The sequence below is a fragment of the Vigna unguiculata genome, chromosome 5 (genome assembly GCF_037176805.1).
Source record: "Vigna unguiculata cultivar grain cowpea cultivar isolate G323 ecotype 2 chromosome 5, ASM3717680v1, whole genome shotgun sequence".
Lineage (NCBI taxonomy): Eukaryota > Viridiplantae > Streptophyta > Magnoliopsida > Fabales > Fabaceae > Vigna > Vigna unguiculata.
Window position 1 is genome coordinate 3,202,491 of NC_140796.1, and position 20,089 is coordinate 3,222,579.

The window sequence follows — 20,089 nt, forward strand, 5'->3', positions numbered from 1 at the left end:
ATGTATGCGTGATATTATATTTATTTTATTATTAAATTGTTAGATATGTGTGTCTCAATAATATATGCTAATGGATGTTTGTTACTTATCCCCTGACTATAATGTACAACTTTTTATAATTTTTTGTTCTATAATTTATTTTTATTTTTATAAAAGTGATATACGATTATATAAATCATTTTAATATAGAAATCTTGATTTGGATCTACATTGATGGTTTTGACATCAAACATGACCTATTGTGTTTTTTCTCGTTAAATTGTTAGATACGGGTGTCTTGATATATATGATAGATATTACTGAATATTAATTTACAAAATATATTTTTTATTTTAAGATATTTTATAATTATTATTTGATTCTCTAAAAGTACATTCTTATCCTAATTTTATAAAAATAAGTTTTTAGAGGCTGTTATAACTTTATCACATCTACTTATAGTGATTTTTATGAAGGAAGAGTTCTTATTCCATGGTTAAACAGGTGTGTCTTCACGTATATTGGCCAATCAGGGAAGATCATATCCACCAAAATGTTAATATAATGTTATTTTTAGCATATTTTACAAATATATGTTCATCTTAGAGATGTCTTGTTGGAGTTCTAAATTGTTGGTTTTGATAACAAGAAAGATACAAAACATTTTTTTTTTCATCAAAACTTTATGTTAAATAGAGTAATATCTTTTATATGGATATTAATTAAGTTATGAAATTAAATAATAATAATAATTATTGTTATTATATATATATATATATATATATATATATATATATATTATATTCCAATAATTTTGTGAAAATTTTATTTGTTTATATTTTCTTGTTTTTTAAACTAAATAGTTTTGAAGTTGATCACATGTTGTAAAATTATTATGCCATGGATTCAATTGTTGTTCCAAATTAGACTTAAAAAAAGAATACATGTGCTCTTCCAAAATATTTTTTGTCATCGCATATCATTTGTTTTAAAAGATTGTTTGTCTCTTCTTTAAAAGTTTCTATTTTTTATATATTTTGAATGTCTAATATTTCATTGTGTAGTGCGTATCTTATATAACTCTTGAAACCAAAGATAAACACCCCAAAGTCTGTCCATAAAAGGACAAATTTTAATATTCTTTCCTTACAAATTGATTTGTGGACTTTTAGAATGAATCAAACTTATAAAAAACATACAGATTACAAAACAAAAAAGATTGAAAAAAAAAAATCAATTAACAAATTCAAAAATTAAACAATATATCGTATCATTATTTACTAAAGAGTTAAATCCATTAACCAATTCAATTACTTAATTCAATAGAAGAAACTTCATTGAACCAGAAAAATATGTATCAAATAAAATCAACACACACATTCTTTAAGCTTTAAAAATATACTGGTTTTTAAGTTTTAAAAATATAGAATATAATATAACTACAATCAGCTGAAATTAATATCTAAAAAAATATTATGATTAGAGAAATTAATAAATATCAAATTAGTTTAAATTATAAAATTAAAATAATATTCATGATTTATATAATATAACTACAATCAGCTGAAATTAATATCTAAAAAAATTATGATTAGAGAAATTAATAAATATCAAATTAGTTTAAATTATAAAATTAAAACAGTTATTCACTATTTATATAATATAACTACAATCAGCTGAAATTAATATCTACAAAAAATTATGATTAGAGAAACTAATAAATATCAAATTAGTTTAAATTATAAAATTAAAACAATTATTCACGATTTATTACAGTTAAAAGAAAATTATTCAAAAAATAAAATAAAACATATTAAAATTATGGAGTTTGATTTAATACATCGTTTAGTTGAGTACTGAAAAATATTATTCTCTATTTTTATTAGATAAACAACCTCTTTAAAATTTGAAATACACACCGAAATAAAAATATTTTCTAATATAGCTATGAAAGCAGAAGTATATATTGTATATTGAATCACAATAAATTCTTGTGTTATTTAACTTTTTTCACATTTTATCATATTTTTTCTAACATTTAAAATTATATTTTAATATACCATAAAATTATGAATATATATCTAAATTATATGTATCAAAGAATAACTATAAGCAACAGAAAACCTTTTAATAACTAAGTCTTTTAATTATTTAAAATACATTTTAAAAAAAATTTAATTTAATTTTTTTAATTTTTTATCAAAACATATAATTTTTTCAGTTTTAAATTTTTTAAATAAATTTTTTTTTAAAATTATTAAACTTTACACAATAATGCCAACAATTATCAATGAAAATGTCTTAAACAGCCGCAAATGACAACAAACTTGACAACGAAAAAAAAAACTGAACGACGGTGAGACAACTAATAATAATAATAATAATAATAATAATAATAATAATAATAATAATAAGAACTATAAAGAAGAAAAAACTATAACAATATTAATAGAAAAGAGATCAATTTTCGTCAATTAAGTATATATAATGGAAAATGAGATACGTGCATCCACACTCACATCTAACATAAATATCTCAATTATGTCAAATCATGACCTATCTAAAATAACGAACGCATCATGGAACATTTCCTTCACTTCTATTTTCAATCTAATTATGTCGAATGCACGTAAACTAATTTTCTAATTTGTAGCTAATTTAAATAATATTTCAAATCTTCAATCACTTTTAACTTTTATTTGAATAATATAAAAGATCAAGTGTTAAAATGTTAACATTAATTTGATGTCAGTGTGGCGTTTATTTATGTCTTTCAGAACTGATGTGATGGCAAAGCAAATAGAAAACAAAGTTAAAGTGATGTATAGAAATTAAACAAAATAAAAAAAAAATCTTATAGTAAATGTAAGTAACCTTACATTATTAATCCTTATAGATATTGTGTTGATTAAAATGTTAAAATTGATGTTTAAGGGATATTAAAATTGTCTGATAGTAATATTTTAATAAATAATTTCACAGTTAATGTTAAAAATTAATAAAAATTAATAAAAAATATTTTTAATATAATATATATAATTAAAGTTCTTACGATTTCTAAACACGAATCCGTATAATAATAACAAAGAAGATGAAGATGGAGTACGTTTTGTCCAGAAATTGTTAGATACGTCAGTCTCAATAAGTATGGTGGTTAAAGCTAATCACCAAAAAGAGACGAAGCAATTGAGATTGGTAGAAGTGAAGAAATTATAAAGCGAAAGTAATGTGAGTTATAATTGTTTGAGGTGAAAGTGTGTGAAGATGGAAGGATCATCGGGTGTGAGGAAAGGAGCATGGAGTAGATTTGAAGATGAACTTCTGAAAGCATGCGTTCGTCTCTACGGAGAAGGAAAATGGCACCTTGTTCCTCAAAGAGCAGGTGCATTTATTATTTTATCTTCCTTTTCTTCATTGCTTTTGCCATATGTTCTAATTATATGTCTGACATCCTCATAAAAGTTGTAATAAATAATAAACATATTTATGAGTCAGATGTTGCCGTGTTTGGTATGTATATAGGGTTGAAAAGATGTCGGAAGAGTTGTAGATTGAGATGGCTCAATTATCTGAAACCAAATATCAAGAGAGGGAATTTCAGTGAAGATGAGGTTGATTTGATCGTCAGATTGCATAAACTTTTGGGGAATAGGTTTGAATATCTCTTTACATTTTGTTAACTTTTTTTTTTTTTTTAATTTGGTCCATGAGGGGTGAATTTATCGCTAAAAAAGTGTTAAAATTTATGCATACTTATCTATTTAAATATACATAAAAATAATATATATATAAAGTTTAACATTAAATCTAACTGATAAAATGAAAACAAACTAAAATAATTGAAAAAAAAACATGATCAGTATCTAATTTGGAGACGGATTTAAACATGTAAATAATCTTATTTTATTTCATCTTATTATGAAAATATATAATAATAGTAAAGTATATAAATTTAAAACTTTTATTATAACATTCCTAACCTTAAAAAGTTATACAAATGTCATGAACGTAGTATTTACAAAGTTCTTGATTAAAAAAAATAATGAAAAAACAAATGTAAAATTATTTTGATAACTACCTCTATTTTTCTTTTATCTTCCGAGTTTAAAACACATGTTCATGGTTGAAAACATTACTACATCAAAAATAAAAGATAACACTACGAGGTTAACACATTCATTTAATTACTTCACTAATTTAACATAATTCATTATATTTAATAATATATAGGATAATTATTTTTTAACAACTAAATTTTAACACCCTTTTTTTACAACTTGGTGTGCCATCTTCTTATTGATTTTCCAAATTTTTATTTTTCTTATGTTTTCTATATTCTTAAAACAATTAGACGATGTTATAAGAAAAAATTTAGTTGTTAACCTATTATTATTCTAATTCATATACATATACACCGATTTATTAATTTATTTAGTTATGAAATGTCTTTTTACTCCAATAACATATAACACTATCATTAGCTTAAATTAATAATTCATATAAAAAATCAAATATTTATCGCAGAACAAATTTGACTCTACTTTAAGAAAATTTGTGTATTTAATAGATCTAGAAACCCTACACATATCATAACTCACTCTCACCTCTCACGAGCTATATATATTATGTTAAAGTTCATCTTTATGTGAGTCTCATACTAGCTAGCAAAGTCAAGATAGTCTCATAACAGAATCATTCCCAATAAACTAGGGATGACAACTAGTCGGATCGAGCACAGATGTGCCTACTTGTAACTTGACCCGTAACAAAAAAATTCACCTATTACCCATCCTTACTACTCGTGCGGGTACCTATCTAAAAAATACATACGGGTATTTTAAAACCTGCGGGTACCTGTGAATACCCGCAAATATTTAAAATTAAATTTAAATAAAATTACAAAAAAATGTAAAATTAAATTAAAATAAAATTAAAATTAAATTTAAATTTAAATATAACTTAATCTAATAAAATATAAATTAAAATTTAATTTTAATTAAATTTAACTTAATAAAATATAATTTTAATTTTAATTTTTTACGAACAATAGATAATCTACCCGACCTACCCACATATAACAAATATCCACGAATATCAATTACTCATCACAAATTTTATCCACATATACTTATAATCAAATATTTTTGCTATCCCTGTAATAAACCACCTAACATCAATATTTTATTATAGTACTCTCTTCATTTAAGTCGCAACATTCACGTAACCAAACAAAAACACGTATCTCAATCCAAACACTTTAATATAATTAAAAGAAAACTATTTTCTCTATTTTCTGCTCAACATGCTGCAAGATATAAAAGCTGATTTATGATTCCAATATAGGCCTATTGGTCTATCTAAGTACATATAATTTAAGACAAAATACTCTTTAGATGACACCAATTAACAAATATATATATATATATATATATATATATATATATATATATATATATATATATATATAAAATAAACCAATTGAACTAAATTATACAACTCGACTCAATAAAAATAAAAATAAAAATCAATGAATTAAACTAAATCTAAATGATCCATCCATTTCTACGTCAGTAAAAACATACACTTAGACTAAAATAACATCTCTCCGTACCAGTTTGACTCGTTGACAAATTAATTCAATGCGTAAATAGACATCTCAAGTCATTATATTATTATATAAATAACTTTTCAACAATAAATGTTGTCATTTCATCTTATCACATTTTCATCATCATAAAGTTAAACAAGTAGTAGAATAACTTTTATTAGCTTTCCTAACCTGAAAAAGCTATCATCAAAGACAAAATTTCGAAATCAAACCAATAAAGCTTCTCACAACTTAAGAATCCAAAATAAGTTATCCAAAATTTCCGTATGGGATAAAAACAAGTTGAAATGGTCACTTTTTTAAACTAATCCCACTAAGGTCTAAAACATAAGAAAAAAAAATAGAGATTCGAAAAACTTTGAAACAAATATAAATTTTCTCTATTTGAAAATCTCATCATGTGAAAATGTTTCTTAAGGCCCCACTTACTACAAGATGTGATCAAATTTTGAAATAACTTGAGAGAGATAACTGAAAAAAAAAATGAAGAAGGGGGCTTTCGCACTAAATGAAAATAAACTATTTCACTGGAATCACACTATATATTAATTAACTTTGATAATTTTCAATAGCATATCATATGATGAAGAAAAAATTGTTTGTGAATGCAGGTGGTCCCTGATTGCAGGAAGACTTCCAGGACGAACTTCGAACGATGTGAAGAATTACTGGAACACCTACACACGACGTAAATCACACTCTCACAACAAAGATAACAACGTAAAACAGCATGATGAGACGACCGTAGGTAAAACATCTACGTACGACGTAAATTACAAACCCCACCAAGTTATAAAGCCTGTTCCTCGACCTTTGTCAAAAACTTGCCCCAAGTTATTGCAAGCCAAAATTATCCATAGCTCCAAAGTTGGTGTTAGTGAAGAAGGTGCAACTTCTTCGTCAAGCTCTGGGAATTGGTGGGAAACATTTTTAGACGAGAATGAAGACAATTTTGGAGCATTTGAGTTTTGGGGCGAAGAGTTTGGTTCAATTGCTTGTGACTTTCTTAATTAACATACTCATCAGATTATAGTCATGTGTATTTCAAAAGTTCTAATATGATATTGTTTACTTTGTATATATTAATAGTGAATATATACTAATCTCATCACTTATATAGAATTTTTTAAACAATATCTTTATTCATATGTTATTATGTCACTCAATATTTGTATATTCGATTAGCTTATTTAATTTTGTATGTGTTTTGCAACATAGAGCTATATAATAGAATGATTGTTTTTCAATTCAAACATGTACTCACTATTACACTTGCAAGCAAAAGTTATTCTTGGACATGAACTTCCAAAACACCAAGACAAATGTATGGTAGGGTGAAAAAAAAAGGAAAATGAAGGTAAAGAAAATATGCAAAATATAAAATTTTGAAAGTTCTTTTTCTGCTTTCTCTCTAACTAAAAGTAAAAAACACAATTGCTATTTTTATGTGTTTCATTTTCCCAAACATTAAAACAGAAATAAAGAGCTTTCAAATGAATGGCACAGAAACTCATGCAAAAGACTCACCCAGGAAATTTGGTAGGACATGTGAATGAAAAAGTCTGAAACAACCATATGCTAAACAAGCCTATAGCTATCATAGCACAGTTAGGTATTGGCATCTACACCTGTAAATATTCATCAAAGTCAGTTCACTCATCATAAAAAGACAGCTCAATTAACTATATACAAAAAATGAAAAGAAAAGCACATTGTCATGATGTTAAGTAGTGTTAAAAATATTCATTTTCCTCTTCATACATCAGTTTATATTAAGTACAATATATATACATTTTTTGTCAAAGTTTTACACCTACAACATAACACAGACCAAAGAAAATACTCTCTAAAAAGGAAGAGTTAGTTCCCAACAAGACTGTATAACATTAACATCTTATATATATGTAATATGGATGTTTGAGCTACGTCTCTTTTCACCCACATTGCAGCTATATATATACACTACATCTAATGGTCCATGACGATATTGGTCCATTACTCAGTAATCAATATATTTTGAAGTCTGTTAATTGAATAAAAATTGGTGGTAATGAACGGACATTGGTCCCAAAAACTTAATTAATCTGCAGTAACATGATCATTAATTAGCGAAATAGATTTACCATAGCCGTGGAGCATTAAATGTAATGTACAATTAGTTACCATTCTATTAGATAAATAACTCTCCAAACAGAGTCTGACAGGGTCTGAATTGGTGGTTTTGACAATAAACTGATATACGTTTTCTCCTTAAATTGTTAGATACGTGTGTCTCAGTTTACAACCAATCTGATGATACTTTCTTTAAAGGGATGAAGAAATGGAGATATATACAACTCAAAAAATGTCGCAAAACTAAGCACCTGATCTCATGGAAGGATCTTCAGGTCCGAGGAAAGAGGCATGGTGAAAATTTGAACATGAACTTTTCAAAACATGCATGCAAATTTATTTGGAGGGAAAAGGCACCTTGTTTATCATGGAGTACTTTAGGTGTAACACTGTAAGTGTTTTTTCTTCTCAAGAAACTGTACTGCTACTTTTTTGTTTTAATCAACTATTTCTTTTGTGTACGATTGTCTGCATAATTTTACTTCAGAATTTATCTTATTATTTGATTTTAACAAGGTATCCTATTGTTAGATCTCGTGATGTTTAGATTGGTGAATCCTTTGATGTCTTCTACCTTCATATTTCAAACCAGTATATATACCTTAAGATGCATTTTCCTTTGAAAATTTTCACTGTCATTTGTACTAGAAAACATATATATATGTTAGTTATTTAATATAACATGTTCATCTATCTAATCAATTGAAATTATGAAATGAATAAAACTTTAAAGAGGTCTAAATAGAAATACTAAAATTCATTATGTCTTCTATTATTTTTTCCTCCTGCATCCAAATGTAAATCTGAACGTTTATCCTTGTCTAGTTCTTTAGTTTGATAAAAGAATATGAAAGACGAAACAATGTAAATAATGTTTACAATATTCAGTATTAGACCATTCTACTTTCATAATAATAAGAGACACGAACTTTTACAACACAATATGTCTCTCCAAACAAATTGTTGTAATAAACCTTAAATAACATGTCCTTAAAACATTAACAAGTTCATTCTGTTATATGGATCCTGGAACTGGTTTTTCTTAATAGCTTTAGTTATAAGTTTATTTAATATGGGTTTGAATAGGACTCAATTGTTTGAACAAAATAAATATGAAAAGAACAGAGAATCTGTATAACACTAAATAAACATTGGATTACTTAATTTTTTAATTTGGACATGTGTTTTGCAGCACGATATATATATATATATATATATATATATATATATATATATATATATACTGTCTTTACATTTAAACATGTACTATAACTTTGAAACTTTTATGTGTATTGATGTTGTTCTTGGAAAGATGGACATTTATAGGCACATAGGCTACACCTAGTAGGGTGTGAAGACAATTTTGGAGAAGAGAAACATTTAAAACTTATATATTGAAAAGAAAGCGAAAACAAAAATTTAATTTTTGGAAGTAAATTCTTTCTTTCTTTATTTTTTATCATTTTTACTTGAACTTAAGATTAAAATAATTAAATTTAATATTTTTTTCTTTTTATTTTTTTCCTCTTGTGTCTAAACATAAAATAAAAATAATATAATTAAAGAGATTAAAAAATATCCGTCCTAAAAGACTTACCCAATAAAATTTTTCCAAGACATATGACTAGTCACTACACTATGTCTACAATAAGCAGTGTTAAATATTCATCTCCTTCTTCAAAATCAGTTTACATTAAGTACAACATTTATTTTGGATTAAATTGTATACCTATAATGTAATGTCAAATATATCAACAAACACAAAAAAAGAAGATAGCTAAAAAAGGAGTTGGTTCTATAAGGAGTTTTGCAATCTTGATCTTCTTTGTCTACGTCACATTTCATCCTAATCGCTATTATCCACAACATCCAATATCCATGACCACCGTACAATTAATCATAAAATTAGATAAAAAATCTGAAGATGCGTCAATTGGGTTTAAAATTAATCACTACTACCAGACATTGGTCAATTCAAAAAAATTAAATGATAACATTGATGATTATCGCAAAGTAAATTTACCATACATGTGAAGCATTAAATGCAATATATACGTATTTTATTAGAGAGAGAAAACTCCCCCGATGAAGGTGTGGTTTGGTGGGTTTGAGAGTAGACTAGTGTAGGCTAGTGTACGTTTTCGCCATAAATTGTTAGATACGTGTGTCTCAATAAATATCTCATCTAGCGGTGCTTATACTTTAAAGAGATGAAGGAATTGAAATATATTGAAGTGAACAAATTATATAGAGAAACTAAGCTGAGTTATAATTAATTGTGGTTTATAATGGAAGCCATGGAAGAATTTTCAGGTGTGAGAAAAGGAGCATGGAGTAAATTTGAAGATGAACTTCTCAAAGCATGTGTTCATCTTTACGGGGAAGGACAATGGCACCTTGTTCCTCAGAGAGCAGGTGCACTTCTATTTATTTATTGCTTTTAATTTTATCTATTTTGTTCATTGCTTGTGGTTGAAAATTACCTAATTATATAACTCAGAGACATCCTCGTAAAAGTTGCAATTAATAATAAAACATTTTATGATTTCATGAGCCAAATCCAAATGTTTCTGTGTTTGGTATACGTAGGGTTGAAGAGATGCAGGAAGAGTTGTAGATTGAGATGGCTGAATTATTTGAAACCAAATATCAAGCGAGGAGATTTTAGTGAAGACGAGGTTGATTTGATGATCAAATTGCATAAACTTTTGGGAAACAGGTTTGTTATATTTGATATGTGAAATATGCATAAACTGTTTGTTTATTCAGAAAGCAGATATTCAAAGATTTTTAAGACATACCTAAATATTCTCAATATGTCTTATAATTGTTGAGATTTTTAATAAATTTCAATCGAACTATGAATGAAGTATATGTTAAAAGAATGTAATAAAAATTATGTTGGTAGCACTATTGTTTTTTTACACATTATAGGTTGACAATGACAGCATAAAGGTTGTGTCCGTTGTTATTTAATTAGATTGTTATTTATGACAACAGTGTAGAGTTACGTAGGAATTACTTTAAAAAGATATATTTTTAAATGATAGATTGCGTATCAAAATTAAAGTCATAAGATTACACAAATTTATGTTTGTGAATGAATATGCAGGTGGTCCCTGATTGCAGGAAGACTTCCAGGAAGAACATCAAACGATGTGAAGAATTACTGGATCACCTACACACGACGTAAATCACATTCTCAAAACAAACATAACAACGTAAAACAGCAGGATGAGACAGAATCATCACTGAAACCCCATGATGTTGTAAAGCCTGTGCCTCTAGCTTTACCAAAAACTTGCCCTAAGTTACTGCAAGAGAAATTTATAGATAGCTCCAAAGTTGGTGTTACTGAAGAAGGTGCAACTTCTTTATCAGGGTCGGAGAATTGGTTTGAAACTCTGTTAGATGAGAAGGGAAACAATATTACACTTAACAACAAGACATGCTTCTTTACAGAAAAAGATGGAGTGTTTGAAAAATGGGATGAAGAGCTTAGTTCAATTGCTTCTCACTTTTTTACAGAAACTGAAACTTGGACCGATATGTTTATTGACCTGGGAATTAATTAGTATATATATATATATATATATATATATATATATATATATATATATATATATATATATATAATTAATTGTATATGTGTGTGTGAGAGTGTGTGGTGGCTGAAGAAAGGAATATTGAGTTCTTCTGATACTCATTATTTTTCTTGTGATGAATATGTACTGTATGATCAGTTATATAGAATGTAAAAAAAGTTATCTTGCTTTAATTATATTTAATTACACTTTATAATTAAGGTCAACCAAACAATATTCTGCCTCCTCCAGATTACTTTTAGATGAAACAATTACAAGAATTAATTGGTAAAAATCCAAAGTCTGAAATAAATTACTCCCATAAGCTAAAAAAACACGTCGAAATTAAAATTAAGTTTTTAAGATAGTTAAATACATTTAGTATTTCCAAAAAAAAAGAATGATTTTAGTTGTTGACAAATTAAAATTTATGTGAGAATTTATTTTTTAATTGTTTTTTTGGTTATTTTATTTAATTTTCTATTGAAAAACAAAAGTTATAGTTTAGAATTTATTTTTGTTCTTAGAATAAAATAAGCAGAAATAAGTTTTGTTCATTTAATTAATAAATGTATAGTTTCTTATACCTTTGAATATAGGAAAGAAATGAAGAAGTTTTATAAGCTAGGCGGTAAATAGAAAAGAACCCATCAACAACACTTGAATACTTCTTTTTTATTTAATAGAAAAGAAAAATTGCATAAACTTTTAATTATTTCAATATTTCAATTTATATGAACAGTTAGAATTTAATACTATATAAAGAAGTTAATTATAAATTATAAATATTCGTAGTAAACTTAATCAAATAATTTACATTTTTCTAATTGGACAATTATTCTCAATGAGAAAGGATCCGCTCCCATTAATATCTCCTCAATTTATATATGAAAGAAATATTATTTCTTTCCATTAATTACACACTGTATAAGAAAAAAAATTACATTTGCATAAATATGACACTAAATACCATTAAATAAGAAAAAATATTTTAATTTTTTATCTATTATATCTAAGACATTAAATACTACTAGCTTAAACACAGGCATTATTACGTTGTTTCTGTATGTATTTTTTAAATATGCATGATATTATATTAATAGCGGATGATATTGTGATGTTATTAAGTTAATATATATTAAATTATATTTATTAAAAATAAAATGAAATATATAAGAAAATATGAGATAATAACTGTTGATAAAATAAGGAGAAAGAGAAGAAACAGAGATAAACGATTTTATAAAAAATTTGTAAAAGTTTGGTCATTTTTCAAAAATTTAATAAATAATTATATTTTAAAAAATAAAATTGAAATTTTGAAATGTGGAAAAAAAAAGAATCATTTATATATTGTTATAGATATTAACATTTATTATATTTGCAAAATATTTCTGATAAACCAACCTTTTAAATCTTAATTAGTTAACAAATTAATTACATTGTATTCTTTATAAAAAAATGAATTTTTTTCATTAATATAAATATTTCATTACTGATATTAAATGTTACATCAATATTTAGTTTAAAGTGTAATTTATTTATGTGTATAGAGAGAGAGGTCATTTTTATGTTAAATTAATGTATATTTCCTTATTCACTTTTAAAAATATGTTTTATAAAATCTTTTAAAAATTAATTAAATAACAAAAATGGAATATTATATGAGAAAGAAAATATTTTTTATCAGCTTCTCAAGCAAAGAAAATATTTATTTATTGATTACATATTTATTAATAACATTAAATACACACATATATTTGTTCTAAAGATGGATATAAAATTTTAAAACTTTTAAAACCTTAATTAACTAACACAATCGTGTCATACTTATAAGAAAATGTATAACTTTTTATTTATAGAAATATTACATTAACATATTGAAATGCTACATTGGTATCTTTCTCAAGATTTACTTGCTTCTCAACATATTTATAATTTTTTTCATATTTTATTTTTATGTATTTGATTTTTAAAATATATTTTGTAAACTATTTTTTATAAAGTCTTAATTAAGCAATAAAAATATGTCCCATTATATATATATATATATATATATATATATATATATATATATATATAAATTTAAATACCTGTATTAATGTCCATGATGTGAATTTAGAATATTTTGTATGAATGAAGACTTCCAAGATCCTTTAAATTGTTGAAACTACATCTGATTGATTGATATGTTCTACATAAATTAACAGCAGTGTTAACATTACAAGGAGTACTTTAAATATTAAAGTTTCAGAAGCACGTTTGAATAATCTAGTTGATGCGAGCACGTTTTCACAGTTAGTGCACACGTCTTTATCATACCCTTCTGTAAAGTAAACGCGTAGTTGGTCCGGTTTTAGAACAATCACAACTCTTTCCTCTCTAGGTTGTGAACAGCCAAAACTTTGTTTCTTAGTGAACAATCACAACATAACAACATGGTTTGTCTCACAACTAAATTAAAAATCAAAACAAGTTATATTTAACATAGTATTCTGTAAAAAAAAAATATTATGGGCATATTGTAAATTTAAAGATGAATCAAACATCACAGGAAGAATAGAAAATTTCAGAAAATGTGATTAGATAGATGGATTCAAAGTCAATTTTCTTCTTCAATTTCTAAAGTGATCAACAAATTTTCTTTTGCCTTGACGTATTAATTCATGGAGTACATACATTAGAAAAAAGTACACACCGTGATTGTAGGACATATCATGCTGAAGATTCTTTTTGTTCACAGTGACACCTATTCATTCATACAGACAAACCAAATATTTGTTCATGATTTAAAAAGGAATGAATTAGTTAAGAAATTTGGAAGTATACGGTAATCACGAAACACGATATTGAAAAAAATATTTAAGTAGGTAAGTGATATAACAAAGACAAAAAAATCAGTAGACTTTTTTTATTTATATAATAAGAACATAAATACTTTTTTATGGTTTTTCGAAACAAATAAAATTATTATAAATGATGATGAAATTCTACTTCCAAATAAAAATTATATATTTAAGATTTTAATTCACTGATTAATTTAAGCGTTGCTGGTGGATATCACTGTATTATATTTCTTACCAACTTCCGCTTTTTGTTTAATTTCTGAAGCTGTGTGACCTATTAAGCGGAAAAAAAATAAAGGTTGTATTTTTATCCAACCTATGTTCATTGCAGCTCAAAGTGATTTTTCTCTGAGCTTCTTTACTTTTTGTTGATTTGGGAAGAACGAGAAGTTCCTCAGAAAAAAAAAAAAGGATGAAGTTTGGGAAAGAATTCGTCTCACAGATGGTGGCAGAATGGGAAGAAGCATACATGGATTACAATTCCCTGAAAGCCACTCTGAAACACATATCGAGGTTTAGGGAGTTAAACGAGTCAGCAGCAATGGCATCAACCCCAAAAGGGTCACTGAAGAGAAGGTTAACCCTCTATAGAGCCTTCAGTGGTCTAACTGGTGGACAAAGAGGGTCCCCTAGGAAGAGTGAGGATGAAGTTATACTTGTTCGTGCAGAGGAGGGTGAAGGTTCAGAAGGGTCGTACCAGACCATGTTCCTCAAACCTTCTGAAGAAGGGGAAGAGCAAGATCTTGTTTTTTTCAAGAAACTTGATCGTGAGTTTAACAAGGTCAATAACTTCTACAAGAAAATGGTGAAGGAAATGGTTGAGGAGGCAGAGGAGTTGAGTAAACAAATGAATGCTTTGATTGCGTTGAGAATAAAGATTGATAAGGTGGGATTCAGAAATGTTGCTAGCAATGGGAGCTCAAATTCAATTTCCTTGAGTGATCATATATATAATGCCAGACCTGGTAAATCAGAACGCGTTATTTGTTTTGTATTCGTTTCTCCACAGCAGTAGATGAAGAAATATGATAGTGATTATGATGTTCTTTTGATTTATACAACGAGCATGAATTTTTATGTTGAGGAGTCACAATCTAACGGGTGTAAAATCATTTTTAAGGTCACTCACGAGTGCACATGGATGTGATTCATGAAATTGAGTTGAGCAGTGAAAGTCATTTGGAAAATGGAACTGGAAACTACGAGAAACAAACCACTCCTGATGAAGGCTTTAGACCAGCTTCAGTGGAGATCCTTGACCGTGTTAAGATCAACATGACCACACTAGATTCTCCAATATCAACCATAAAAGGGCTTCTCTCGAGTTCAAAACCTGGCCAATCATTTAGCAGAAAAGAGCTCACGAAAGTGGAGGAACAAATGAGCATAGCCTTAAAGGAATTCTATCATAAGCTTCGACTTCTAAAAAGCTATAGGTGACAAAGTTTTCCCCTTTCTTTCTTAGTTGTGAAGACTGAAGAGAGCTTGATCATGTCTTACAATGCTAATCTTTATGCTTGACTGGTATGCAGTTTCTTAAACTTGTTGGCATTCTCAAAAATCATGAAGAAATATGACAAGGTCATTCATTGGTCATGTATTGTTTGAGTGAGGATCATTGGTTGTGTTGTTCTATGTTTGGCATTATCTGACTAAAACCATTGCAGGTCAGTTCAAGGAATGCATCAAAGGATTACTTAAAGATGGTGGACAGTTCATATGTTGGCAGTTCAGATGAGGTTCTATCCTAAAACCATATTCTTTTGTATTCTTTCCATTAATATAAGGTTGTCTTTCAAAGCCAAAATCCTCCTTTCTACAGGTTAATAGGCTCATGGAAAGGGTTGAACATGCCTTCATTAAGCACTTCGCAAATGGGAATCACAGGAAAGGAATGAATACATTAAGACCAACTGCTAAGAAAGAGCGGCATAGAATCACATTCTTACTGGGTAAGGGCACCAAGAAGTGGTTCATTTTAAATTATTGCTGCAAATCTTGAGGTGCATTGTGGTGTTATGGTGAACATTGAAAAATATTCTCACTGCACTTACTGTATTACATGTCAGGGTTATTTACTGGCTGCTCAATTGCTCTCATTGTGGCTCTTATTATACTCATACATGCAAGAAATATTCTATATAGCGAGGGACGTACTAAATATATGGACAACATATTTCCTCTTTATAGGTAAGTTTTCATTGTTCATTTGAATTTGAATTATGCAGTTGCACAGTTTTGTGTATGTATATTTCTGAGAATGTCTGGTACTCCACTAATGATTTCAAGCTCTTAGTACGGTATTCCACTACCTTGTATACCCCTTTTGGCAGAATGATGTTGAGAAACATGATTTATGAACATAAGTTTTTTGCAGCCTCTTTGGATACCTAGTCTTGCATATGATCATGTACTCTGCAAATGTATACTTCTGGAGGCGTTATAAAATCAACTACTCCTTTATATTTGGCTTCAAGGAAGGAACAGAATTGGGATATAGAGAAGTCTTTCTTCTTAGCTCTGGCCTTGCAGTGCTCTCATTGGCTGCAGTCCTCTCAAACTTGGATATGGAAATGGATCAGAGAACAAAAAGTTTCTCAGCATTTACAGAGTTAGTCCCTTTAGGCCTTGTGATTGTAAGTTAAATAAAAGCATTTTTTGAACTTAGTTATCTTATTGTCTATGTGCTTTGGAACTCAATATTTCTTGTTGTATTACAGGTTCTGCTTCTCATTACATTTTGTCCCTTCAACATCATATATAAATCCAGTCGCTTCTTCCTTATTCGGTGTGCATTTCATTGCATTTGTGCTCCCCTTTACAAGGTAAAGAAAGAGGATTCTGAAAAAGCACTTTTTCCTGTTATGCTCAAAATTTCACTGAGTAATATTGATTATTTATGCTTTCAGGTCAATCTCCCAGAAAATTTCTTGGCAGACCAGCTTACCAGCCAGGTTTATAAGTGTATCTTATACTAAATCTTAACATTGGTCACTACTTTGACTCGTGTATAATCTCATTTGTTTCGGTCCGAATTTGCATAGCTTCTGCTTAAACTTGCATTTGCACTTACCTCAAATCTCCTTCTAGCAAATCAAAATTCTTAAAAGAATAACCACAAGATCTTTTTGTTGTGATTCATTATATTTTAACCCTCCACTAATAGAATATTAAGTGGTCAATGTGTTATAGATTTTCTATTAAGACAATGCTTCTTTTCTTTTGAGCTCATCAGGTGCAAGCCTATAGAAGTTTGGAATTCTATGTCTGCTACTATTTCTGGGGAAACTTCAAGACCAGGTCAAACGAGTGTCTTCAGAGTGATCTCTATAAGGCATTTTACTTAATTGTAGCTATTATTCCATTCTGGATCCGCTGTCTCCAGGTATGAACTTGATACACTTGAAAAGCATCTTTCATTTTTTTAGTTAATATACAATTTGATCCCTAAAGTGGCAAGTTATGTTGCTTTGGTCCTTAAAATACATGTCTATATAAATTAGTGCCTAGAAGTTTCAACTTGCTAACAAATGAACCCTACCAAGTTCTCAACTCAGAAAACATTTCATCTTAAAAAGACTAATTTGCACAGTTAAAAACAGTGACCAAATTTAATAGACTTTGTTTTTCATTTTGAGAAAGTTACAAAATGTTAACTCTTGATGACAATAGGGACTATAAACATATGTAATTTGATTATCTTCTACAAAACAATGTGATACAAAAGTTTCCCCTCATGAAGGATATTTTTACCAGGAGTTTCTTTTCTGGTAAATTCCCCTTCCCGGTTTGATTTAAATTTCATATCGCATTGAGGGGTGTGTGAAATGTGTTAGAAAGTTTTCATTTGTAATAATTGTCTTTTAAATGTAGTGAATCTAACTGTATACTTATTATTTGAAGTGCTTTCGACGCTTACTTGAAGAAAAAAATGCAATGCATGGTCTGAATGGGCTAAAGTACATATCAACAATAGTAGCACTTGTGATGAGGACTACTAATGAGTTCCACAGAGGAATGGTTTGGCAAATTCTAGCTGCAACTTCTTCAAGCATTGCAACGATTGTTAATACATATTGGGATGTAGTCATTGACTGGGGTTTGCTCAGAAGAAATTCAAAAAATCCATGGTTGAGAGAAAAACTCTCTGTACCAAACAAAAGTGTATATTTTGCTGCTATGGTAAGTTATTATTAAGTTGCAAGTATGTGTACTCTTCACTGTTGTGTTGGTTACTGTTGAGTATTTCAAATATGAATAACTTTTCAGGTGTTGAATGTTGTGTTACGGCTTGCATGGATGCAATCTGTTTTAGGCATTAGAGAAGCTCCTTTCCTGCATAGAACAGCTCTCACTGCTCTTGTAGCATGCTTGGAGATCCTTCGCCGTGGTATTTGGAACTTTTTCAGGTATACTCTGTTCTGTTTAATTCAATACCATTACTTGCAATGTAGCAGAATGTGAATTTTGTATGAAATGCATTCTGATCTTGGTCATGATTTATGACTAATTCAATTGCATTTTCACTAACAAAACAAGGGATTTATGCATCAATCCTGATATACTTTGGATGCCTAATAAAATTTCAAAATGCTATATAACAACATTTTTTGTATTCATGATTCACTAGTGTCAAATTTATCTAACATCTCCTCTAAAAAGACCGACATAAGAGGGAGAGTGTTAGAAATTTAAGATTAGTTATTGTTACTTAGCTAATAAGATTGATGGTTTTAATGTGAACACTGAACAGGTTGGAGAATGAACATTTAAACAATGTTGGCAACTACCGAGCATTCAAATCAGTGCCCCTGCCTTTTAATTATGAAGATGAAGAAGAAATTACTGTGACATAAGCATATGTGGAAAAAAGAGAAACAGAGCCATGAAAATGTAAAGATTTGGTTTCAACCTTTGTAAAACAGGAAATTACTTTCATCACTCCCAATTTTGCCTGCTCCATTTAAAATACAAAAGTTAGTTTGATTCATTATCAATTTTGACTAGTGTGTATATTTTCTGCAGTTAGTCCTCACACGTCCAAAACAGAATGGTAGACAAGTATTTCAAAATATAAACATATATCATATAAAATATACATGTAATTTTATCAACGGAGATGTGTTCTATTATATTAAATGAATAAAATAATTTTAACAAATCTTAAACAAAAAAAAAAAAAAGTATATCAGAGTTTTCTTCAATTTCTCCATTTATTATTTCTATCATAGTAGTCAGTATATTTTTTTCCCTTTCATTATCTATGTACAATATTGTATAAAAAAAAATTGAATTCAAGTTTCCTCTAGATAAAAACTCATCAGATAACTGTTCTTTTACTATTATGATATAATTTCGTAAACGGATAGATTTTAAAAAAGAAGTAAAACTAGTTCTTGATTCCGTCGGAGAAATTCGTGTTTATAGAATAATATTCATTTTTGTTACATGGAAGTTGTATATGGCAAAAACAACTTTGATTTATTATTTTTTTTTTCCTACTCATAACTCATTTTGAAAACGACTTTAATTTGATTAACTTTATAATAATGTATTCAAATTATATGACAAAAATGAATTCTAATTCTCTTTTTTTAATTGAAATATGGTAATCAAAACTTTACGTTTAAATAGAAAAGTAAAGTAGTTATGCTTGTTTTATCAACTTTAGTTCAAAAGAAAAACAATTAAAGTTGCGTATGTTATACATGATTTCATCCGTGAAAAGAAATTGAAAATCATTCTCATCAAAACAACTAGAGTTGTGTTTGTCATACATGATTTCAATTAAAATAATTGAAAATTATTCTCATCACACATTCAAAGGTTATTTTGATATTGAGTTTAAGGACTATGTTGCAAGTGTTATACAAACCGATCTTATTTCTTGAAATTATTAATAGAAGGGATTGAATTCACGACTTTCTTCTTCCTTTTTTTCATTTTAATCACTAGATCCT

General features: G+C 27.8%; 3 protein-coding genes across 3 annotated transcripts; all 3 read left to right on the forward strand.

The window, feature by feature from the left end:
* The first annotated feature begins 3,116 nt into the window (after window positions 1-3,116).
* On the forward strand, window positions 3,117-6,617 carry LOC114186167 (transcription factor MYB114-like). Its single transcript, XM_028074194.2, has 3 exons — window positions 3,117-3,361; window positions 3,502-3,631; window positions 6,199-6,617. The coding sequence occupies exons 1-3, from the start codon at window positions 3,244-3,246 to the stop codon at window positions 6,599-6,601; spliced, it is 651 nt and encodes a 216-aa protein (XP_027929995.1). The 5' UTR covers window positions 3,117-3,243; the 3' UTR covers window positions 6,602-6,617.
* A 2,992-nt stretch (window positions 6,618-9,609) lies between these two features.
* Window positions 9,610-11,295, forward strand: LOC114186176 (transcription factor MYB123-like). Its single transcript, XM_028074204.2, has 3 exons — window positions 9,610-10,114; window positions 10,289-10,418; window positions 10,812-11,295. The coding sequence occupies exons 1-3, from the start codon at window positions 9,988-9,990 to the stop codon at window positions 11,272-11,274; spliced, it is 720 nt and encodes a 239-aa protein (XP_027930005.1). The 5' UTR covers window positions 9,610-9,987; the 3' UTR covers window positions 11,275-11,295.
* Window positions 11,296-14,385: 3,090 nt separating this feature from the next.
* LOC114183010 (phosphate transporter PHO1 homolog 9-like) lies at window positions 14,386-19,125 on the forward strand. Its single transcript, XM_028069837.2, has 13 exons — window positions 14,386-15,094; window positions 15,250-15,565; window positions 15,662-15,710; window positions 15,797-15,868; window positions 15,952-16,081; window positions 16,199-16,319; window positions 16,507-16,765; window positions 16,850-16,954; window positions 17,039-17,083; window positions 17,365-17,514; window positions 18,033-18,311; window positions 18,399-18,538; window positions 18,883-19,125. The coding sequence occupies exons 1-13, from the start codon at window positions 14,542-14,544 to the stop codon at window positions 18,983-18,985; spliced, it is 2,322 nt and encodes a 773-aa protein (XP_027925638.1). The 5' UTR covers window positions 14,386-14,541; the 3' UTR covers window positions 18,986-19,125.
* Window positions 19,126-20,089: the final 964 nt, after the last annotated feature.